The sequence below is a fragment of the Lutra lutra genome, chromosome 1 (assembly GCF_902655055.1).
Source record: "Lutra lutra chromosome 1, mLutLut1.2, whole genome shotgun sequence".
NCBI classification, from domain to species: domain Eukaryota; kingdom Metazoa; phylum Chordata; class Mammalia; order Carnivora; family Mustelidae; genus Lutra; species Lutra lutra.
In genome coordinates, this window is record NC_062278.1 from 197,807,726 (window position 1) to 197,833,349 (window position 25,624).

Here is a 25,624-nt window from a genome sequence, read left to right on the forward strand (position 1 = left end):
ACGAATGTCTCCTCTTTTCCAGGGCTACTGCCAATGCCACAGCCCATAACTGGGTCTTACCATCTCACGCATCACCATCTAATGCATTCTCCAGATTTTACTCTGAAACTTGCCTAACTTAAAATTATCCTGTTGGATGGACAATGATTTGACACTCCTGGTAGCATTAAGTATTTATATAAATATATATAAATTCCTGGAGACCAATAAAGATGTCAGCAATGGCAGTTAAGTCTATACACACACACGGCCTCTCAAAAGACTCGCTTTTTAGAAACAACCTTCACTGGAATATGGAAATATAAAAGCTCTGGTATGTTTGCTAAACGGTAAGTCAACTACATGTCAGGAACTATAAACATCCTCTCAGAAGACAGATGTCTTCCTTTTCTGCTGTGCTATGAACCATCTGGTTATAAAGTGGCTGAGGAAGCAGAAACAGACTTTCACTTGGAATTTCAAATCTGAAAATCACAGTTCTGAATTAAGGAAATTTCATAAACATTACATCAGAGAAGATCTAGATACTAGGACTACATACCTTTTCAATTTGTTTTTGTTTACTGAGTTCTTTCTGTTGCTTCTCTTTTACCCTCTCTATTTCTTTTTGTTTTTCTGATGCCCGACGATCCTGAAAAATAGATGAATACAACTAATGAATTAAATAATTTTATATTTTAGACTTTTCAGTATTGCCTTTGAAACCTTTTCATAATTTTTATACTTATATGGAAGCACACTAAAAATTTATATTCTATCTTAGTCACTTGTCCAAATTCCAAATGCTGTGTTAGCAACAGTATCTACTGATAACCTTGCACAGCAAATTCATTTTTTATTTCTTTGCTAATATGAAAGACCTTCTAGTACGTTAGGTAATATTCTTAGAGGGGCACTTGGGTGGCTCAGTCCGTTAAGCATCCAACTGCTGATTTTAAGTTCTGGTCATGATCTTACGGAGGTAAGATCGAGCCCTGCATAGGACTCTGCATGAGATTCTCTCTCTGCCTGTCCCTCTGACCCTCTCCCTGCCTCTGCACTCTACATAAATAAATCTTAGAAAAAAGAACATTCTTGGATAATTTTGGATTCTTACCAGTTCTGCATGCAAAGCTATCTGTTTTGCCAGACCAACAGAATCACAAATCTGAAAGGAGAAAAAGTAGGAAAAGCTCAGGCAGTTCTCACATTGAAGTAATAATTTCAAGTATCCAAATACCTGAGGCAACTAGATTTATAACTCATTATAATATACTGCTTCAAACAAAAGCTGATTTAAGAATGTTCTAGCCCCAGGACATCTGGCTCATTTGGTTAAGTGTCCGACACTTAATTTCAGCTCAGGTCATGATCTCAGGTTTTGAGACTGAGCCCCATGTTGGACTCTTCGGTCAGCGCAGAGTATGCTTGAGATTCTCACCCTCTCCCTTTGTCTCTCCCCTGCACTCCTGCTCTTTCTCTCTCAAAGAAAAAAAAAAAAAGTTCCAATCCCCACATGAAGCATCTGTGAGTCTCTGAGTTGCTGCCGCTGGGTCTCACCTCTGTCACACACGTCACCTTCCTGTTATCTCAAATTCCTTATTGAAATGGTAAGGTCTGCAAAGAATGAAGCAAGGAGATGCTGATACTGCTCTAAGCTGAACAGCTGAAAAAGGCTGATTATGGAAATATAATACATTCCCAGAGTAAGTTAATATACTGCATTCCCAGAGCATCAGCTGCCAATGCCCAGGGAAGACACCGTCTATAGTCAGAAGGCCCAAGCTACCTACCAGCTATCTTTAGAGCCAATGGGCTTTGGTCAAACAACTTTATTGGATTAAGCCCAATTTGTTTTCTTCCACAAATCTTACTAAGAACTTCGACTATGATATAGATTTCATAATAGAAACACAATTTGAAAAATCAGGTACCTTTTCCCCCTCGTTGTTTGATTCAAATATATAGCAGACTGATGACAGATTACTTTCACTTCTCCCTCCTGATGTCCGAAGAACAAATCCAAAAAGCCTCTTATTTTCCTGGTGTGTAGCATACAAAACTACACTGGGTAATGGAAACTGCCACAGAAAATATCAGAAGCAAACATGAGATTTTTCAAACACAAGCACTCTTCTGTATGACAAATTCAAGTACTAAGTTATAAAAATATAAACAGGGCGCCGGGGTGGCTCAGTGGGTTAAGCCACTGCCTTCGGCTCAGGTCATGATCTCAGGGTCTTGGGATCGAGTCTCGCATTGGGCTCTCTGCTCAGCAGGGAGCCTGCTTCCCTCTCTCTCTCTGCCTGCCTCTCTGTCTACTTGTAATCTCTGTCAAATAAATAAATAAAATCTTTAAAAAATATATATTATAAACAGATCATTAAAGCCAATTTTCTTCTTAACAGAATGGCAATCCAAAAATAAAAATGTCCTATTTGGTTTGGATTACCAGGTAGAACAAAATATTGTTGAATATCAAATTTATTAGTCATTTACACATATTACAAAATCATTCAATAACAAAAATGGTCCATATTATTAAATGATTAAGAGCATGTACTTCCAGCTATTTCAACACAGGTAATTATAAACTCAAATCATGTCCACCTTTTAATTCCTGTTAGTGTTTATCCCTTAAATAGGCAGCACATATCCTACACTAAAAAACTACATATTATACCAGACTGCACTGATCCTTTAAGTATATGGAATGTTTAATTATAAATTTGGGGTGGGGGGAGATGGCCATTGGCTTAATTATAACTTGGCCAATCATAATTAATACCATTATTCAATACATACAGTCAGAATTACTATAATGATACATATGTGTATATGCACAAAGAGATTTCCAATAAAGCTTTAAACATGTAGAACTCACTGTGAGCCTTGTAACTTGTGTCTGTGGATCAATTAACCTATAATTAAAAATTTGGAAAACAAATTTTAATTAGGCTGAAATTAAACATTTTTTCCGACAGTTTTTTAAGGGGGAGGTCATTACTTACTTTAAACAATCACAAGTGACTAATAAATGTGATTCTGTCATACGAAAGATGTTATGGATGGCCCGGGCAGCTAAGATTTGCCGCATTGTTTCATAAACAACATCTGGATTGTCATCTGATTTCACCTCCATAGAACCAAGGAATCGGACAATAAATAACTGATGAAGAATAGAATCTACAAAAGAACAAGGTACATTACATATCTTTAAATCCCACATTTCCTTTCCTTAAGAATAAAATACATTGTCACTTTTTAAATTTTCTAGTGAAAAATTCAACCTTGTAGAAGTATTTAAAAATTACTCCTAACTACAGTGTTCAAGTAATAGGAAAATTAAGGTCTCTAATTCAAATAGCAAAAGGTCAGGTTTCAACAATTGATGGTTCTGAGTAAAATAAAAATTCCTCGTGGGGCGCCTGGGTGGCTCAGTGGGTTAAGCCTCTGCCTTCGGCTCAGGTCATGGTCTCAGGGTTCTGGGATCGAGCCCCACATCGGGCTCTCTGCTCAGCAGAGAGCCTGCTTCCCTTCCTCTCTCTCTCTGCCTGCCTCTCTGCCTACTTGTGATCTCTGTCAAACAACTAAATAAAATCTTAAAAAAAAAAAAAAAATTCCTTGTACTATTCCTAAAGCTTTTAAATCTGAAATTTATAAAAAATAGTTACTGAGAAAAGAAAAAAAAAGTTAATGGTCCAGTACCAGAAGAAAACACCAGCTGCTAGGAAAAGCTTAAAGGATATCTTCTGCATTGAGAATTTGACTCTGAGGTCCCAAGTATGATATTTTATAATTTTAATGAAATCTTTAAGCCTGATTAAGTTCTGCTGCTTTGAGTACTATGAGCAAAAAGAAAACTGTGAAGTAAAGCTACCATTAAAATAGCATACATCAGAACAAATATATACAACAAATTCTTCACACAGTTTATTGCTGAGAATTTTTAAAATATAAGAATACTGCCCAACTGTTTTACCTTCAGTTTCAGATTTTGTACCTCCTCCAGATTCTCCAAATGGATTTGTGCGCCTGAAAAGTTTTTCAAAAATTATGAACCAATGGTCAGTTACCATGAGCCATACGGAAGAAATCTCAATCATTGAAATTGGGTTATAAACTAAGAGTCACAAAAACTTGTACATACATTTTTTAAAAAGCTCTAAAATGCCCCATCTTGTTAAGGAACTACTATCAATGACCACTTTACTTCGACAAAGGCCCCTGCCTTCACACTTAGGAGGCTGAACTCAATGCTGCTGCATTCTAGAAGAGGTAGATGAGCTGACATGTAGACACACATACATATACACCCACATACACCCCAATATCCTATAAACCATGTTGTGAAAGTCCTTGAATTTAAAGAGGGACAGAACAGCTGATTTAGCTTCAATTTTAGCTACTTGAGAAAAATGCCAGGGATTTCCTAGGATTGCAAAAACCTCTTTTTAGGTCCTCAAAGTACATACTGTAAGTTAATTATGCTAATTTGAACACTGTTTAGTTTTAAACCTGTATTTCTCAAGGCATACATAACAATGCAGGAAGAAAAGCTAATTAGTGATGAGAGCTACCTCCCTCCTCAGTGTGAGTGGCTCTTGGCACAGACACAATGAAGGAAAAAAATACAATTCAAAATAGGTTTTGTAGGGGGCCTGGGTGGCTCAGTGGGTTAAACCTCTGCCTTTGGTTCGGGTCATGATTTCAGGGTCCTGGGATGGAGCCCCACATAAGGCTCTCTGCTCAGCAGGGAGCCTGCTTCCCCCTCTCTCTGCCTGCCTCTCTGCCTACTTGTGATCTCTGTCAAATAAATAAATAAATAAATCTTAAAAAAAATAGGTTTTGTAAGCAAACAGAGAGCTAAGTGGTTTTAAAATAATGTTGGCCTTAAGGCAACAAGAAATTGGGGTGCCTGGGTGGCTCAGTGGGTTAAAGCCTCTGCCTTCAGCTCAGGTCATGATCCCAGGGTCCTGGGATCGAGCCCCGCATTGGGCTCTCTGCTCGGTGGGGAGCCTGCTTCCCCCTCTCTCTGTCTCTGCCTGCCTCTCTACCCACTTGTGATCTGTCAAATAAATAAAATCTTAAAAAAAAAAGACAACATGAAATTGATCTCTATAATTGATGTCTGAACTTTTATATAAAACGCTAAATATATTTCTGTGATCAAATACAAATTATTTTTTTCTTGGTGACAGCCACTTATATCCAAATTAGTATCAATTTTTAGGCATCCAACCTACTTAAATAAATGATTTGCTGTGATATTTCCTTCATCCCAGAGCCAAAGAAAAATTCTAACAGCTTTCACATTTCCCATTATACAACCAGAAGATGTTTTATTAATAATTCACAGCATGATAATGTTTTAGTCTTCCTGGAGATTTCTTATTCTGACCCAAGATGATATTCTTCTTACAAACCTAGAGCACATGTACTACTCTGAATTTCTAAAATAGTGTCATGACCTAAAGATAGGACTGTCAACTTTCTTCTGTAATTTTAAGAACAAATACCAGAATTCAAAATTAAGTATTTTAGAACTAAATTATCTCCACTTATTTAGCTGAGGCAGAAAACAAAAACCTGCATGATTCTTTCCCGACTATCAAAATTAAGTATAGGAAGTACAGCATAATTGGTACGTATGTGTGAGAGAGGGCTCTCGACTGCAAAAATGGAATCACAAGCCTAACAGACCACAGAACAATATCCCTCTGACATCATCGCCCACCTGCCTCCTTGGCCAAAGGCTTTTGCTTGGCCAGGCTGATCTTCACACACGGGAGAAATGATGTCAAACTGTATTGGAGTATCTGGAGCAACGAGAGAATCTAGAGAAAGGGCAGCCAGATTTGTGGACTCAGATCCTAAGGATCCCGAGCTGCTGGTTCGAGCTGTCAGTGGCCGAGATTGTCTAAACACAGAAGAAAACCAGAAGACATTGCATTAAGTTTTCTCTTTTTGAAACTGAATACGAACCATCAGAAAAGAAAATATAATTTTATAAGTTAAAGAGAGAAGAAATTTCAATAACAGACTTTTCTTTCCAATGACTAAATTCAAAAACATAAATGATCTCAATCTATAGATAAAGCACTAGGGCCATCTGGAATTATTTATTTAGCACTCTAGCTGGTAAATTTACCAACCTGAAAATATACACTTTCTATATTTTGGGGAAACTATTTCATACTAATGTAAGTAGAACTGCTAAAAATCAAAGTGTTTGCTAACACTTTCGAAAGCCCATATGGTTTCAAATAACCCAAAGTCTGGTAACTCACGCTGCCGGCCGCAGACTCTCGTGCCTCTGCTGGAAAGATGGGGAAGGAGTGACAGCTTCCAAAGCTGACTGATTTACTCGTGCTGCAATTTCCTATTTTGTTTTAAAAAGGACTAGAATTGGTAAAGCAAGGAAACCAAAAGTTTGAATACAGTTGTCAGAATGTTCTTGAGTTACATTTAAAATGCAAATTGGAGTTACTAAAGTAGTTCCAACATTGTCTTAAGATACATAATTAACTTCGTAACATTATAATTTAAGCTTCCTCTTACTTCTTACAGACACAGATCTTTAAATATTTAACTACCAGATTTTTTGGATTAGGTTTGTATTATTAGCACCTAATACAGCACCTACTATATATGGGTACTCACTACATTTGTTAAATAATGAAATTCAGAAGGAGTAGGAATAGCCACAAAATATTAAAATATTTAAATATTTTATGACTATACTACTGACGTTTTCATGTTCTTCCAGAATATATTTATGCCCAGAGAAATCTATGTATTTATTGATGAAGTTATCATGGATATTTTCAGGCCAAAATCTGAAAGAAAACTTCCTATAAGAGATTTTTTTTTTTTTTATAAACATATATTTTTATCCCCAGGGGTACAGGTCTGCAAATCGCCAGGTTTACACACTTCACAGCACTCACCCTATAAGAGATATTTTTAAACTTACTGTTTGAGTTCAAACACTGGCTACTTTGTAAAATAATATTTACGTTAGAAAAAAAAATCCTAATACTTTTGCATTTCTTTGTCTTGTAGTTAGCAAAAATATCAAAACAATGCCACAAATTGATCAGAATTTCTTCTCTCATTAAGTACAGATAAAGTAATTCTGAATCATATGGAAAATACTACTTAAAATTTAGAGTTCTGATAGTCTGTGGGAAAAGTAAGATAACCCTGAATTATTCAGACCCAAACACTGTATTCACCATGTATTCCCTAGATATTAACAGGTCATCTAACTTCTGTTTTAATTTTTTGGTGCTCCCAAGTAACGTAACAGAAAGGAAAAGCTAACCCGGCAAGAGATCAAATTAGTGCAAGCAAAAGGTTTCTTTACAATTAGCAACTGGCACTGATTATCTTAGATTACACTCATAAAACTAATAGAAGTTACTAATATTTTGGAGGTCATGAAATATTGTTTCTTTGGTTCAAAACTTTTCCTAGGCATCTAAATGCTAGGTGTCTTGGCTGGTACCTCAAAGCCATTAATGATAAATACAGAACTCTTTTAAATTGCTCTTCTGTTCACTTGAGCTTAAAACCTGAAAATCATCTTTAATTCATCTCTTTCATCCTTTACATTGGTCAGTTACTAACTGTCCAGCTGATTTCTTTTTACCTCTTTCTACAATGCATTATTTCTCTCTTTTGATTACCACACCTGTTCAGACCCTCAGTTCGTGCCTGAACTAGGATAATGGTCTCCTAGATGTTTCCAGATGCTCCTGTCTAATCAACCAATGATACCAACAACAGTTTTAAGACTTAGAAGGATAGCGGCTTCCTACAGAAATCAGTCCTGCTCTGCCTCAACTGAAATCATCAGCCCTGCACAGCCCTGCACAGCCCTGGCAGGCAGCCAGTTTTATTGCACAGATGGGCCCACTGAGACTGGCAGAGGTTACATAGCTCCTGACCCAAACTAAGTCTTTTCCCAACTATGCTGCAGCATGGATGCACTTGATTCCTTCCAGAGTTCTCCGCACCCCTGGGTCTTCTATGTGTTTGGATTCACCTAAGCAGCTAAGTTCATCTGGTTGGATGGGCTGGCCACTCAAAGTGTAACTGGCAAAAACCTGGAGTTCAGGCCGCCTCATCTTAGACATACTCTGCATTTTAACAAGATCCCCATGTGATCTGTATGCACATTTCAGCTATTTTTCTCTAATAAGAACCTTCAACTCCAATTATACTACAGGTTTCATAAACACATCATTTCTACCTTTACGCTTTTGTTTTTATTCTCATAGGAGAATATGTTTTATTCTCATAGGAGAATATATTTTACTCATGTTTTATTCTCAAAACATGGACAAATCTTAGCCAGCTTGGGATCCTACCTTCTCCACAATTGTCTCTAAAACTAAAGTCCACACTGATCTTAACATTCTCAAATCTTAAGCTTTCAGTCATTACCATACACTTTCAACCACATAGTTTTATACACAGTGTTACTTAAAGTTTTAGTTTTGTATTTCCATACACACAGGCTCCTGCAGGGCAAAGCCATGGCTTCCTTTTCTTTTGTATGCTTCTCCATGGTGCTCAACCCAAAGCCAAACACAGGACTGATGCCCAGTAAAAATTTGTTAGCTGACCAATTTCAGTTACTTCTGAAATACTTTATCTTTCTAGGAAGACCAAATGCTCTTAGAGGGATACATTAAAGCTACTCATTCAAGGGCAAATTAAAAGACTTTAGAACTTGAGGAATTACAAAATAAATAATAATCATTCATTTTTGCCAGGTCTGGATACCATAAAATAAAAATATTACCTCTGGGTTTTCACTTAAATATATTTGTTTGGATATATTATTTATAGTACAGATCCACTGCAAGAGAAAAAAATAGAAAAATATGATTAATATTTTTTTCTATAGTTCTCTTCTAAAAGAATCTTCAATATTTCACTGAATAAAAGTTCCATTAGAAGTAGCATATAATTGGAGCACATGGGTGGCTCATTCAGTTAGGCATCTGCCTTCAGCTCAGGTCATGATCTCAGGGTCCTGGGATCAAGTCACAAGTCAGGCTCCCTGCTCAGTGGGGAGTCCACATCTTCTTCTCCCTCTGCCCCTCCCCTCCACTAGTGCTGTCTAATAAACAAAATCCTTTTTTTTTTTTAAAAGATTTTATTTATTTGAGAGGGAGAGGAAGAGAGAATGAGAGGGGAGAGGTCAGTGGCAGAAGCAGACTTCCTGGGGCGCCTGGGTGGCTCAGTGGGTTAAAGCCTCTGCCTTTGGCTCAGGTCATGATTCCAGGGTCCTGGGATCAAGCCCCGCATCGGGCTCTCTGCTTGGCAGGGAGCCTGCTTCCCCCCCTCTCTCTGCCTACTTGTGATCTTTGTCTGTCAAATAAATAAATAAAACTTAAAAAAAAAAAAAGAAAAAAAAGCAAGACTCCCTGCTGAGCAGGGAGCCCAATGTGGGATTCGATCCTGGGACTCCAGGATCATGACCTGAGCCAAAGGCAGTCGAGGCAGTTGCTTAACCAACTGAGCCACCTAGGCCCCCAATAAATAAAATCTTTGGGGAAAAAAAAAAAAAAAAGGCCCAAATTATACAAGCAAATAAAAATAAACCAATAATGTTAAGTTACAATTTAATAGTCTATATTTGTCTTTTATATCACTCCCCTCTTACTCCCTACCAAATAAGATAGTCTGAACTCAGATATCATGATTAACACCAATAAAAAAAGTTAAGAGCTAAATATATTCCTAGTGAATGCATTTTACATACTTCTCTTCTTTCAGATTTATAACTAACATAGAAAATGCTCTCTTCCACATTTTCTGTTTCACACTCGAGGACTCCAGTCCACAATGAGCTTCATTAATAATCTGGTAAACCTGGCAGAAAGCAGACATTTGTCTACGTTCCTCACAAACCAAAAGCAAGTTTTAAAACCTACTCCTTTGCACAAGAGGTAAATAAAAATAGATCTCTATATAATTTCTAACCTTGTCTTTTACCAACACAGTTACAATACCAGATAAAGTGGCTCAAAATCAACTACAGTATATTTTCATTGAAGAATATTTCTCAGGACAAAGATTCTGAAGCGTCCGTTCTTAGTGGTAACTTACCTTCCATATTTGGTATACTAGAAGTAAAAATGGAGCCAAAAATAAAAGACTCGTGAGGAAGAACAGACACTCCCAAATTTTTGTTTTTCTGTCTTTCATTTCTCCAAGGTTTTAAGCTTTACTTGCTTCCTGCCATGCTATATCAGCTGCCACTATGTTCTTAATGCAGCAAATACGGTCTCAGAAAGTTGATGAGAGAAGGGAATAAATTAAACTGTCACCTCATGATACTAACAGCTTGCCAGATAGCAACAGTCACAAGGTCATTTCTGAAGTTCAGCCTTTAAAAAGACAAGACACCAATGATCTCTAAGGTCTCCTTTAATAGGTCTATCTATAAAAGTCTCTGTGAAACGTGATGTTTCTTGAGGACAACAGATTTTTATAAAAAAAAATTTTTTTTAATTAACTAGGATTTTCTACGTTTTTTTTAATTTTTTTTTTTTAAAGATTTTATTTATTTATTTGACACAGAGAGAGATCAGAAGCAGGCAGAGAAGAGAGGCAGGCAGAGAGAGGAGGAAGCAGGCTCCCTGCTGAGCAGAGAGCCCGATGCGGGGCTCGATGCAGGGCTCGATCCCAGGACCCCGAGATCATGACCTGAGCCGAAGGCAGTGGCTTAACCCACTGAGCCACCCAGGCGCCCCTTTTTTAATGTTTTTAAAGATCATATTTATTTGACAGAGAGAGATCAGAAGTAGGCAGAGCAGCAGGCAGAGAGAGAAGGGGAAGCAGGCTCCCTGCTGAGCAGAGAGCCCAATGTGGGGCTCGATCCCAGGACCCTGAGATCATGACCTGAGCCGAGGACAGAGGCTTAACCCACTGAGCCACCCAGGTGCCCCTAAGATTTTCTACATTTCTATCTTAATATTTAGTTACTGAAATATCTTAAAATGTTGCTGAAGAAAATAACTTTAGAAAAAATTTTACCTCCTCATGGTCTTTTTTACTTTCTGCTTGCAAAATTGAAGATCTGAAAAATAAAAAAGAAAGAAGTTTGACCCTCAATTTAAAAAAAAGATCTGAGAAAATTTTTTATCTTTAAAAGAAAAAAAAAAAAAAAGTACATATAAAACCAACTGGTATCAAAACTAAAAAAACCCAAAACACACAACCAATCAATATCTTAGTTAGGAAAAGGAGACCACCTGGGGCTGGACTCAGATTTTTAACAACTCTTGACTTTGGCTATCCATGCCAAGATATACCAAAAAAGAAACAGGTGCTGGTTTTCAGAAGACAGCCTATAACAAAGGTACACTGCAAATAAGACAATGCATTTCAACTTTCTGATGTTTATCATATATATTTCAAATGTAAATCAGTGATCCTAACAGAAAACACTAATTGTACTCATTATTTCTCCGAAAATATAGTCAAATAAAAAATTTTAATGTACCGATCACTAACTTCAGGATACTTAGCTCTTCTATAGATGTTATTTTAAGAGTTAAGAGAAAAATTACTAATTTTGAATCACACCAGGAATGTGAAATGGGAAATCATGTTAAGCATTATTAGCAATAAAACTGAGAAAAATGTAAATTCCTGTACTAACATATTAACAATTTGGTAAACACAGGGACTCCCAACATCCAGCATGATAAATGACACAGTCACTGACATTTATTACATATTTAAAGAAGGAATATGAAATTAAACAACTGATAAAAGACAGTGAACCATAACATCTTAACATGCTGCTTCAGAACAGTAAGAAAGATCAAAAACAGTATTTTAAGCAGGAAAAAACTGCAGATAACTTAAACATCTATCATTAAGAAAAATTTTAGATTATGGTATATATCCTTAGATGGATTATAACGTAGCCATTGTGAAATGTTTTTAATAAGTAGCTACAGATCCAAAGTATATATACAGTATTTCCTCAAATATTTTTTTTAAATGTAGTTAAAATAAAAACCATAAGGCAACAGACCAAAAAATTAATTGTTGCTTCTAGTTAGTGAGATTATTCTTTCAATATTCAATACTCCTTTTTTATATTTTTCTGTATTTTCCAAAAATTTGTTGTAAGGGCTACTCTATGGATTCTCAATTAATACAAAGGTAACAGAAGTCTTAAAAATTGCATATACACATTAATGGACTAAATCATTAATTTAACCAGAAATATTTAACATTTAAAAATGAGTGTTTGCACTTACTACATGTCAGGCACAATACATATGTTAGTCTTCTCTTCTGTATAATAATTTACAAAGTAGGGATTATGACTCACACACCCCCATTTCACATGTGAAAAAACAGAGGTTATGTAACTTATCTAAGACCACACAGTAAGTAGCAGATCATGAATTTGGATTTTCTGACCCCAGGGTTAGGGCTCTTTCCGCTGTGTTGCCTTCCCCCACATGGAGCAAAATTTTCAGTGAATAGTATCCTAACATGAAATCACAGGTTTTTACCATTTGCCCTTGTTTTAACAATCTCAAAATACTAAGACTTCATTTAGCCAAGTCAGAAAGGAAAATTCATCTCATTTCTACATAATTAAAAAAGAAAATTATCTTAATACATAATAAGCCTAAAGTGGCTATAAAATATCTGAATGAGAAGGAATTATTATGCATTTCAGTAATTTAAAATACGACAGACTGTATTAACACTAGGAAAAAATACTAACTTTTTTCCATCAAAGGAAGTGATCTGAAAACAGTACCGCCTGTCTTCACAGTCCACAGCCATTACTGAGCAGTTGTCAATGTCCATGGCCAGGCCACCGGCCACATCCCCACGCGCCTGACTCATTAAGTTTCCACCCTGCGTGAAGTAAAACTGTCTGTCCCAGGTAGATGACACCAAGCCTGTTTTACTAAATGAAGAAAGTACATTCACTCTTTAATGACAACACATCTGAAATCTCATCATAAGCCAGACACAAGATAAAGCACATCACAAAGAACCAGCTTGCAAAAAGGCACAAAGGTGCCTAGAAAATATATATTTTTCAATCTCTAAAATAAATTCACGTACGCTGAGCCACTTTTGTGTTTGTGTATTTCCCAAAAAAAAGCTGGAAGGTATCAAACTGCAACTGTTACAATGATGCTCCATAAATTATAGTTCAAGTTTCAGGAGAAGAAATTCAAATGAAAAGAATTCATTTTACTTCTAAGGTGAACTTGTTTCATCCTATCTTTAGATAAAAACTTTTAGAAGTTGGGGCACCTGGATGGCTCAGTCGTTGAGCTCTGCCTTCAGTTCAGGTCATGATCTCAGGGTCCTGGGATTGAGCCCCACGCCAGGCTCTCTGCTCAGCAGGGAGTCTGCTTCTCCCTCTCCCATGCCCCCTGCTTGTGTTCCCTTTCTGTCAAATAAATAAATAAAATCTTCAAAAAAAAATTTTTTTTTAACTTTTAAAAGTTGACCTGATGGTATAATTACATTTTAAAGTATAATAAAAATGATTTAAAAAAAAAATTTTATTTATTTGACAGAGAGACACAGCGAGAGGGAACACAAGCAGGGGGAATAGGAGTGGGAGAGGGAGAAGCAGACTTCCCAGTGAGCACAGAGCCCAATGTGAGGCTCGATCCCAAGACCCTGGGATCATGACCCAAGCAAATGGCAGATGCCTAACGACTGAGCCACCCAGGCACCCCATAAAAATGGTATTTAATAGCATTCATGAAATGCTAGATTTATTTAAACTCAAATTCATCTTACTTTAAAAATAATTCTAAATTATTCAATAAATATCTAAACAGAATTATACTTCTGAAAATTATTCATGTATTCCACCTCTCAAAAAGTTGACAAAAAACATGAATACTGCTAACTAAAAAGATTCAACCTTCAGTAAAACAAAATAATTTAGCAAACAATATCAATCATACATTATATTCACTTGATACTACCTTATATGATATACAACATACGAAAACAACTATAGTTTTCTTACTTCCTAGCATTAAGGTATCCAGCCTTCCGGGTTAAGTTTCGATTAACAGGAAATTTCATGGGATCTGGGTCAGGCACATATAAGGGGTCACTGGCTACTTCCAAATCTTCTATTGTCTGCTGCATGGTCTCGACATCATTGTCCATTTCCCTACGAACGCTAACACAGAAAACATATTATTTACTACGAACCACAACAAAGAACTCCTTACCAATCATGTTTATCTATATATTTGCTTTGCATATCTTTTCTTAAAGACAGCAACAACGGCACAGGTGGTTAAAATAACATGAAAGCATGATGAAATAGCTTTACATTTTATTTGGAAGTAGGTATTATGGAAATAATACCAAGTTAAAAAATGGATGAAGCCACACTGAATACCCATCTTTGGAATAATTTTCAAAGTGTCCTGCATATCCCAGACTGACCACATCACTGATCAGAATTTTGAACCTGCTTAGAACTGCTTGCTTTCGGGGCGCCTGGGTGGCTCAGATGGTTAAGCCTCTGCCTTCGGCTCAGGTCATGATCCCAGGGTCCTGGGATCGAGCCCGGCATGGGCTCCCTGCTCATCAGGGAATCCACTTCTCCCTCTCTCTCCCCACTGTCCGCCCTGCTTGTGTTCTCTCACTCTATCAAATAAACAAATATTAAAAAAAAACAAAAACAAAACTGCTTGCCCTCTTTAAGTTTTCATGGCTTAGAAAGCAAGATTTATTTAGTAACTCCCATCTGTCCCCCACAGTTCAGGTAATTGTGAAGATAATGAGCTTACGGATAATTACTATTATGTGTCTGTTATACACAGACATAAAACCTAGGTTAGAATAAAATATCATCAAACTGGACAGAGCTATGGAATTCAGAGCTCAGATTCTGTGGAAAAGATGGTGAAAAATCACGAAGTATCCATGAGCCACGTGAGACACAGTCTCATGGCAAGGAAAACAGCCCCTCAGGAAATTCAACGCTAAATATTTTTAGATTATGGCATTTAGTTGTTAACTTATTCCCATAACTTCATTTTCAATTTTAAGGAAGAAAGTACTTACTTCTGTACACTTGTTCCAATATTAGTCAAGAATTCTTCCAGCTGTTCATTGAGATTTTCAGAACCCATCTTAAAGAAACTTATCTGGGGCAAGAAGGTGTGTGAGTGGGAGAATGAACAACAGAAACATACACATACAAGAAACACAGTGAATCATACAAACAATCTCCAAGATACATGGTAAGGTAAAGAACAAAGGAGTATTCCCATTTGTGTGCTAGTTAACAATGACTTCTACTGGGCTTAGAATCATTGAAGAAACCAGACTTCAATTTCAGTGTATACCTTTGTAAGCAATTATAAAATTAGAAAATGTTAAAATATATATAATAAGTTATATAAACTCTTACGTTTATACAAAGATATATGTTATATTGAGGAATAATAAGCACTCATATTAAAGGAATATTCGAATTTCTTTAAACTCTTCATTTTTAGGGGTGTGCCATCACATATTACCCAAATTCACTTTTCTAGCCTCCTTTCTGATGCAAACCTCTTGGGACACTTTGGATCTCATCTATTATTTTTACCTCAGGAGGTATGCAAGGAACAGGAAACAAACTCAAACTTGCCCATTCTCTTTCAAATCTATTCCAAAGTCAGAGTGAATGGAAATTCCATCAGTAGGAGTAACTCCAGAATTCATTCAGCTTTCTGTTCCCTGTCCCCCACCTGTGATGGACAAGACCTAAATACTAAGTGTTTTCATTTACCCTAAAGTATGTGAAATCTTCATTTGCAAGGAAAACCATCCTAACTTTCTCAAAATAGCATTCTGATGACATTTTAAATTACTTTTGAAAACAGAGATCCAAATAGAATATTTTGACCTTAGTTTGTAATACGCTTACACTTCACATAAATATCAAACTTAACATAGAGTTTCTAGGACAGTTATGATCCAAAACACAGTGCAGTCAGTATTTACCTGAGCTTGCATGTACCCAAGTAGAGGTTCTAACAGTGCTATTTTCTTTTTGTATTGAAGAGTATTTAATGCACAAAAATAATGCATCATGGTCTGGTGTTGTTTTTTTCTCGAAGTGTAGACATCTTCTGTTACTTCATATTTTACCTTTGAGTAAAAACATTAAAAATACTATTATTTCCTTAATTGTGTAATTATCTTTAATTATCTTTAGTAGCGGCTGTAGGGAAGAGCCCATCCAAGGAAAAATGTGTATCAACTATGCATCTTTATTTACTGAGATAGTAGAAATCCTATAAAATACCAACCACTTCATCTTAAAATGCACATTTAAAGCAGAATTCTGCACATAACTAAGAATGATACAATAACTGAACTAAGTGTGGCAGAGTCTACCACACAGATCAAAGGCAGATAGGGGTTTGGTATTAGCTTTGTCATTAGGTTTTTGTTCGTTTGTTTGTTTTTAGTCATTAGTTTTTGATCTTGGTCAGTACACAGCACACTTCTCTTCTGGTTCTCTCCTGCTGTTCTTCCTCTCTTGTACTTGTTTTCTTTCACCCACACTTAAAATACTTGTGCTCCTTTAAGTTCTTATATTCAGACAATATTTATTGAGCACCTATTATGTAATATGCATTAGGCTCTTCTCACTTCTTGCTTTCTTTAGAATACCAAATCCAGTACTAAGAATATTCCAATACACCAATGACTCCCAAATTTTTAACTCTCACCTTTCACTTTTTTTTGTAATTTTATTTATTTATGTGAGAGAGAGAGAGAGAGAAAGCACAGGCAGGGAGAGGGAGAAGCAGACTCCCCACTGAGTGGAGAGCCTAATGCAGGTCTTGATCCCAGGATTCTGGGATCATGACCTGAGCAGAAGGCAGACGCCCAACTGACTGAGCCATCCAGACAGCCCTTGCCCTTCACTCTCCTAAGTGTCAGAGGAAGCACATTTCCAGGTGGGTTTCTCTCTATGTGTGTGTGTATGTGCACTCATGCACAAATGTGTGTTTAAATGTGCTGGACATGTACAAAACTGAATACAGTACCTTCCCCTCAAAGCCTCTGTTTATTAGCTTTTTATTATTTTTAAAGATATTTGTATTTATTTGAGAATAAGAGCGAGTGGTGGGGAGGGGCAAAGGAAGGAGAAAGAGAAGCAGACTCCGCGCTGAGTGAGGAGCCTAATGCAGGGCTCAATCCCAGGACCCCAGGATCACGACCTGAGCTGAAGGCAGACACTTCATCAACGGAGCCATCTAGGTGCCCCTGCTTCTTAGCTCTCCTAATTACTCCAAGATCTACCCCATCATCCAAGAGTCATAGGATTCCTTTTTAATTCTTCCTCCTACCATGTCATGTCGATTCTACTTATAAAATATTATCCAAAAGTATTCCTTCCTCTACACTTTCAACAACTACCTGAGGCTCTCCTAATGTCTCTGCAAACTATTCTGGTACCTTTTCAGTTGGATTCCCTCAGTCCGGTACCCTTCACATTTCCATTAGGATTTTTATTGTATAACACAATTGCATGGTGTTATCCACTTATAATCCTTTAAGTAGGATTCCTTTAAACAGGTTGCCCAGTCCCTCTAACTTTAACTTCAAAGTCACTGACAGAGTAATCTGGCTCTAAACTACTTTCTTGTCATCTCTGCCATACCTCCTCAAATATATCCTATGCTCCAGACACACACCATTATCTTGATAATTATTGCTAGAATTCTAAAAACTTGCTACAAGCCAGGTGCCCTGCATGTATTATCACATTTCATCATCACAACTACTGAGTTTTTTTGATAGAGAAATAAAGGCTTGAAATTAAGTAACCAGAGTGTGACCTCAGGCAAGTAAGTGGCAAAGCGGAGATTTGTCCTCCAACAGTGCAACTCCAGAGCCCATGCTCTTAAGCTTTACATTTTCCGGTGTCTACCATGTGCTTTTGCAAAGACTGTTTTTCTTCCAGGAATGCTCACTCCTTAACCCAAAACCAGAGACGTTCATTCATCCTAAATGCAAAGAGTACCTCCTAAAAGTATAGCCTTTCCCAATTACCAAAGTTAACTGCTGCTTTGTTTGTGCTCTCCCAACATTTTGTTAAGACTGCTATTACAGTACTCAACTCAGTGTTAATTCACATGTGCTCCTCACTCTTGTATGCTGGCATCTACTCTAGCTGCATGCCTTCATACAGGAAGTCTTTGACTAAGTGTGTATTATTCACTCCCTGAGGCTAGGAGTGGAGCCTTTTCACACTATTACCCCATGGTACCCAAAATAGAGTAGATGCTCAAATTTTTTTCAAATCAAACAAAATTGGTAAAAGAATGTTTTTTAAACCACCTGGAATAACAACAAAAAACCTGGAACAGCCAGAAGCAATGCAAAATATAATAAAATTCATAACTAGACCCTTTAACTATTTCCCTAAGGCAAAGTAGCAAAGTAATAGAGATCTCAAAATGTGTGTATTTTATTAATATTTGCACCAAGTAATCAGTGAACTAAAATTAGAGATGGAAAGCTCTTTGTACTGGACTTGTGAGAAACTTTCCATTTACTGGGTCACAGTAGCTGTTGCACAGTAAATTATATACCTAGTTGTGGATTCCCCCAAGTGATCACTGTGCCCCTACCAGCAGCTGTAGCCAAGGCCGCAGACACCAACACCAACACAGAGCACCTGCAAACATCTAGTGAAGGTCTCATGATCAAACCTGGGATTAGGCACTGAGGAAGGAAAGAGTTTAAGGAGCAGCTAGATGAACTTGTTAATTACTTTGTTTCTGTTCTTTACTCAAATGCATTTCTCCTAAAATAGAGTGAAAGATTTCTGGATTTCACTCCTTGGAGAAGGATCAAAAACTATATATATATATATATATATATATATATATCTATAGTGAGATAGATATATATATATATAGTGAGATAGATATATATCGATATCTATAGATAGATAGATATCGATATATATCTATCTCACTATATATCTATATAGTGAGAAGGTCCTTATAACAGAATTTCATTCAATTATGTATGCAACAATTCAACTTTTTAACCACTTTATCTCAGAAAACACTTCTGAATACATACATGGTCAAATAAAAACAGAACACATACAATGTTATCAAAACACAAAGCAAAAGGAGGCAATGTTATACACTGAGCATGAATTATACTTTTGGAATAGTTCTGTTTACTTATCAAATTTTGTCAGCAGAAAAATATTTTGTTCAAAGAGACAATTATTAATTGCCTGATAATTATAAGAAAGGCTTTGAAGCAACTAGAAGGAAAGAATAAACTAAGGGCAATGCAGTAAAACATACAAAGTAACTGCAGGCTACTGTTTTTAAACAGAAAAAAACTAGTAAAAAAAAGCTAATGAAACAATCGTGACACTAAAGGAGTAAATAAGTATGTATCACACCTTGTCATTTTCTCTTTTTTTTGACAACCGGCTATATCTGTTAATTGCAGCATCATGATCTGGAAAACAGAAATAACTATTAACAATAATACAACAGTACTTTACCAAACTTATAAATGCTTTAAATAGTCTTTACATGTGCATCTTCCAGCAAACATGCTAAAGAATTCTCAAAATAAAATAAAAATTCTTTAACACATACTTCACTCCACCCAAATGTTCCCACAGTCAAATTTCCCATGAAGTATCTTTCTACTTATTAAATTGGTTAAAAAAAATCAATTCTAAGGAGACTGTACTCCACTAAAAGTTTTTTAAAGTATTTTACTTTTTTTTTTAAAAGATTTTATTATTTATTTGAGAGACAGAGTGAGAAAGCACAAGGAAGATGAGTGGCAGAGGAAGAGGGAGAAGCAGGCTCCCCACTGAGCAGGGAGCCCAATGCAGGACACTTGATCCCAGGACCCTGAATTCATGACCTGAGCCAAAGGCGGATGTTTAACCAACTGAGCCACCCAGGTGTCCCAAAAACTATTTTTTAGTACAAAAATAGCAAATGTTCACTAAAGAAAATTTTGGAATATACAAGAAAACAAGGGAATATATCATATCAACTCCTCTGGTATTATTAATATAGCAAACCACAAGATTTGATTCAGTTTCCATTTAAATTTTTCTTGTAGCATAAACTTAGTAAAACTTAAAAATAGCGCTGATTTACATAATGTTCACTTACACTTTAAATTAGGTTCATTTTTTTCAATTATTACATAGAATATAGCCACAGTTTTATGTTGATAAATGCATCACTGTGAAAAAGAACTGTATTCACAACTTACCATTACTAGCAATCTGAAACACTTCCTTTAACGTCAGTATTTCTGGAAAAGTTCAAGAATAGTTTCAATTTAGCATATTTATGAAATATCTAAAATTTTGTGTAGAAAACAGTAACTCCCATTTAAGCTAAACTCAAACTCCAAATAATATTTCATACTTCAACATTCAAAGTGAAAAAGTTCTGTGTTTTAGCTGTTCTATGAAACACTCACTATCTTTAACAACAATTACACCAGCAGATCTACTTGCCACAAAATAATAATGTGACACAAAAATTTTAAATCATTGCAAATTCTAAGATATTCAAATATTCTGACTTAGTACCAACATCCAACTTCTTATTTTTGATACACACTCTAGTAAGTTTAAGTGCTGAATCCGAGAAAAAAGAAAAATTAGTAAGATATGACATTCAGACTAAGAGAAAAGGGAACTTGTTTCTTGACCTTGGAAATGACCATCCTTGAGAATTATCACCATAAATACTAACTCCTTTTCTAAAATACATTTGTCTTTATTCCATGCATGATTTGAATACTTTACCATCCACTGATACATTAGTTCAATGTTTTTTTTCTCTATATATATTCAGTAAATAAGTCTGTATGACTGAGACTGTAAATTATGAGAAAGCAGAGCCAATTCTATAAAACTCTCATTTTATCACCTAATAATCCTAAACAGGGAAAAAAAATCCACCACAAACTACTAAGTCATGGGGTTGCCAGACGTGCCAGTACCCCTACCTCCCACCATTGCAGTCCCTAAACACACCTCCTGTGCCACTGTCACAGCTCAGGCGTTGGTCATAGCTCACTGGGCTCTCACAACTTCCTAATCCATTTTCCTGGACATCAAATCCACTCTATTCGGGGCGCCTGGGTGGCTCAGCGGGTTAAAGCCTCTGCCTTCAGCTCAGGTCATGATCCCAGAGTCCTGGGATCGAGCCCCACATCAGGCTCTCCGCTCGGCGGGGAGCCTGCTTCCCCCACTCTCTCTCTGCCTGTCTCTCTGCCTACTTGTGATCTCTGTCAAATAAATAAATAAATAAAAATCTTAAAAAAAAAATAAAAATAAATAAAAAAATAAAATCCACTCTATTCTAACCTCCAAAACCAAAGGAATTGGATCTACTTCTTCAAGGCCTCCATTGGTTTCTTTGCTTATAAACTTAAGTCCAACATCTTCAGCATGATCTAGTTCCAGATTCGTCTCCTGTCACACCCCAACACATCCAACATTGCAAACACATGGAGTTTCTTGTCAACCACAAGACACCTATTTCTATAACCCATACCTTTGTGCTTTCTAGTCTGTCTAATGGAACAATGACTCTCTTCTCCTTGCAAATGCCTCTTCACTGTTCAATGCTCATGTCATATCCTTAGCGTCACCTTACTGACACTCTCCTCTGAGCCCCCATACCACCTTGCTCATTCCCTAATTATTAGAGAATTAGCTTAATTACCTACTTTACCCATCTCCTTCTCGAGGCTTTCTTGACAGAAGACAACTGTATTCATATCAATATTCTACTGTATCTAGTTTAACATCTAGCAGGAGCTTCTATAAATATCCAGTGATACATTAAAGTGGTACAAGCTGTAGTTAGAAATGGTTAAGGTATACAGTAATATGCACTTTACAAGTATTGATCTGAGGGGTAATGGAAGTAGACATAAACTTGATTTCATTACCTTTTAGATCTCTTTCTTTAAACTGGGTAATGGGAAACATCATGGCATCAGCAAGCTGTGTTGAAAGTACTGCATGACAAGAGCTAAGCTAGTAAAAGGAAGACCAAAATGGCTGAATAAATAACTATACAGAGATATTTAGCCAGTGTTTGTAAATTAAACAAAATCTAATATACAGATGGTGATACATTTTACATAAGAGAACATTCAAAAATATGTGATATAGTCCAAAATACTATACAGTAAAAAAAAAAAAAAGGAAAAAAAGTCCATTTAAAACTCTTAGAAAAAAAAACACAGGATAACCTAGGATTTGGCAATGGCTCTTACATATGACACCAAAGCACAAGCAACTAAAGAAAATATAAATTGGACTTCATCAAAATTAAAAACTTTGGGCAAAGGATATATCAAGAAAGTAAAAACACAGCCTGCAGAAAGGGGGAAAATATTTGCCAGTCACATATTGAGAATGAACTTGTATCTAGAATAAGGAAGCCTTAAACTCAGTAATAAAAGATAAACCACTCAAGTGAAAAATGGGCAAAGTACTGAATCAAGCACTTCACCCCTGCCCACAGTGCTGCCTTCTGCAGTTTCAGTTACCATGGTCAACTGCCATCCCGAGGCAGATGATCCTCCTTCGGACATAGTGTCAGAAGGCCAATAGAAGCCTAACGGGACCTTGGAGTGCTTCCATCATTCACCTCACTGCATCTCATCATGCAGGCACTCTATCATCTCACATCACCACAAGAAGGGTTGAGTACGGCACCGTAATATATTTTGCAAGAGAGAGAGACACACACACACCACATTCACAGAACTTTTATTATGGTATAATGTTATAATTCTATTTTATTAGTAATTATTCTCTCATTTTGTTAAACCTACTGTGCCTATTTTATAAATTACTCTTTATCACATGTGTGTGTATGTATAGGGAAACACATTATATATGGTTCCGTACTATCCATGGTTTCAGGTAACCACTTGAGCGGGGGGGGGGGGGGGGGGGGGGGGGGGGCGTGAAAGTATCACCTGTGGATGCGGAGGGGGGTACTATCATAGACATTTCTTTGAAGATATACAAATGGCCAATAAGCATAGAAAAAGGTCCTCAACACCATAAGTCAACAGGAAAATGCACATAAAAACTACAATGATACACTACTTCATACCTGCTTAGATGGTTATAATAAAAATATAAATGAAAATAGTAAGTGTTCGGGGTGCCTGGGTGGCTCAGTGGGTTAAGCCTCTGCCTTCAGCTCAGGTCATGATCTCAGGGTCTTGGGATCGAGCCCCATATTGGGCTCTCTGCACAGCAGGGAGCCTGCTTCACCCTCTCTCTCTGCCTGCCTCTCTGCCTACTTGTGATCTCTCTCTCTCTGTCAAATAAATAAATAAATATTTAAAAAAAAAATAGTAAGTGTTCATGAGGACGTGGAAAAACTGGAACCCTCCATTACTGGTGGGAATGTAAAAGTGTACAGGACCTGTGGAAAACAGTCTGACTCAAAAAGCTAAATACAAAATTACTGTATGACCCAGCAATTCCACTCCTGATTATATACCCCAAAGAAACTGAATATTGGTGTTCAAGAAAAAAATAAAACAAAAACCTAGATACAAACCCTCACTGTAGCACTATTCCCACTGGCCAAAAGGCATAAAACAACTCAACTGTCCATCAACTATCAATGGATAAATAAAAAGTGGTATACTCATATGATGGAATTTTATTCACCTTCTGATACATGCTACAACACAGACAAACCTTGAAAACATTATACTAAAGAAGATAGACACAAAAATCCACAAACTGTGTAAGTCCATTTATATGAAATATCCAAAGCAGGCAAATCTATACAGATAGAAAATAGATTTGTGGTTGCCAGGAGCTGAAGGGAGACAAAGTAGGGAGTGACTACTTAATGGGAATAGGATTTCCTTTGGGATGATGATGAAAATGTTCTGGAACATCAGCGGTGAGGGCTGCACAGCATTGTGAGTGTATAAATGTAACCAGGGAGACATTTTATGTTATGTATATTTTACCAGAATAAAAATATTCCATTTCCTATAAATATTTCTGTATATTGCTCTACTATGACAATATTTTGCTATAATGAGTTATTAAAATATTTCAAAAAACTACTTTTTCAGTTACGGGACTAGAAAAGACAGAACTATCTAATGGCTCATATGAAAAGAAAAGCTTTCATTGCACTAGTTGAGAACAGTAACGGACTCCCCAAATAGCTCTCACTGCCCCTCTTCCTCCTACGAACATCCTACCATTTAGTTTATTAATCCTTCCATCCCAGATAGTCAATATCAGCCCTTAATTTCTCTAACCAGTCATCAGAACAAATCATTTAAAAAAAGACCCAAAAGTGGGGTGCCTGGGTGGCTCAGTGGATTAAGCCTCTGCCTTCAGCTCAGGTCATGATCCCAGGGTCCTAGGATCGAGCCCTGCATTGGGCTCTCTGCCTACTTGTGATCTCTGTCAAATAAATAAAATCTTTAAAAAAAAAAAAACCAGAACTTAGCTATATCTCATAGCTTTTTTATTTAAGATTTCATTTATTATTTGACAGAGATCACAAGTAGGCAGAGAGGCAGGCAGAGAGACAGATGGAAGCAGGCTCCCTGCTGAGCAGAGGGCCCGATGTGGGGCTCGATCCTAGGACCATGAGATCATGACCTGAGCCGAAGGCAGAGGCTTAACCCACTGAGCCACCCAGGTGCCCCTATATCTCATAGTTTAACCTTTTTGGGGGGGGCAGAGAGAGAGAGAAAACAAGTAGGCAGAGAGGCAGGCAGAGAGAAAGGGAAGAGAGCCAAAGCATCTCCGCCAAGCAGAGAGCCCGATGTGGAGCTTGATCCCAGGACCCTGAGATCATGACCTGAGCTGAAGGCAGAGGCTTTAACCCACTGAGCCACCCAGATGCCCCTCTTTTTTTTTTTAGTTTTATTTATTTATTTGTCAGAGAGAGAGAGAAAGAGAGAGAACAGGCAGGCAGAAGCAGAGGAAGAAGCAGGCTTCCAACTGAGCAAGGAGCCCAACGTGGGAGTTCATGACCTGAGCTGAAGGCAGACAGATGCTTAACCGACTGAGCCACCCAGGCGTCCCTCGTAGTTGAACTCTTACCTCCTTGCCTATACCAGATAAGAGTGTAAGGTTGAATGACACAGACTAAGAGGGGAGAGAGCACATCTCTAGGCTCATCCCCAAAAACAATTTGTTTTAACCAAACAAAGTACTATTTTTATGAGATACCCACTAAGATATGAGACCAACACTAATATGGAAATAAGGTCCTTCTTTTTTTAAAGATTTTATTTATTTATTTGAGAGACAGAGAGAGAGAGCGTGAGAAGGGGGAGGGCCAGAGGGAGAAGCAGACTTCCTGCCGAGCACAGAGCCTGATACAGAACTCGATCCTGGGACCCCAGGATCATGACCCGAGCTGAAGGCAGTTGCTCAACCAACTGAGCCACCCAGGTGCCCCAATAAGATCCTTCTTCAATTATAGAGATTTGCTCATATAATCATAATAATACAAGTTCCCAATAAAAGCTAAACTTGAATAATTTAATAATAAGACCACTTACTCAAGCAAAA

The 25,624-nt window shown here is 37.1% G+C and overlaps 1 protein-coding gene across 2 annotated transcripts in view; it reads right to left on the minus strand.

Annotated features, from left to right (window-relative positions):
* The window catches only part of APPL1 (adaptor protein, phosphotyrosine interacting with PH domain and leucine zipper 1), a 38,296-nt gene that overhangs the window by 3,939 nt on the left and 8,733 nt on the right, over positions 1-25,624 (minus strand). The window contains exons 5-21 of one of the 2 annotated variants that reach the window (XM_047691487.1): positions 21,994-22,081; positions 20,296-20,337; positions 19,457-19,515; positions 16,015-16,161; positions 15,085-15,167; positions 14,030-14,188; positions 12,752-12,940; positions 11,035-11,077; positions 8,792-8,848; positions 6,270-6,361; positions 5,717-5,899; positions 3,962-4,014; positions 2,991-3,165; positions 2,864-2,900; positions 1,914-2,060; positions 1,097-1,147; positions 542-631 (exon numbers count right to left, since the gene is read on the minus strand). In XM_047691487.1, the coding sequence (XP_047547443.1) occupies positions 542-631; positions 1,097-1,147; positions 1,914-2,060; positions 2,864-2,900; positions 2,991-3,165; positions 3,962-4,014; positions 5,717-5,899; positions 6,270-6,361; positions 8,792-8,848; positions 11,035-11,077; positions 12,752-12,940; positions 14,030-14,188; positions 15,085-15,167; positions 16,015-16,161; positions 19,457-19,515; positions 20,296-20,337; positions 21,994-22,081 (1,695 nt within the window). The remainder of the gene's footprint in view (positions 1-541; positions 632-1,096; positions 1,148-1,913; positions 2,061-2,863; positions 2,901-2,990; positions 3,166-3,961; positions 4,015-5,716; positions 5,900-6,269; positions 6,362-8,791; positions 8,849-11,034; positions 11,078-12,751; positions 12,941-14,029; positions 14,189-15,084; positions 15,168-16,014; positions 16,162-19,456; positions 19,516-20,295; positions 20,338-21,993; positions 22,082-25,624) is intronic. The other variant, XM_047691493.1, reaches the window with a different exon arrangement.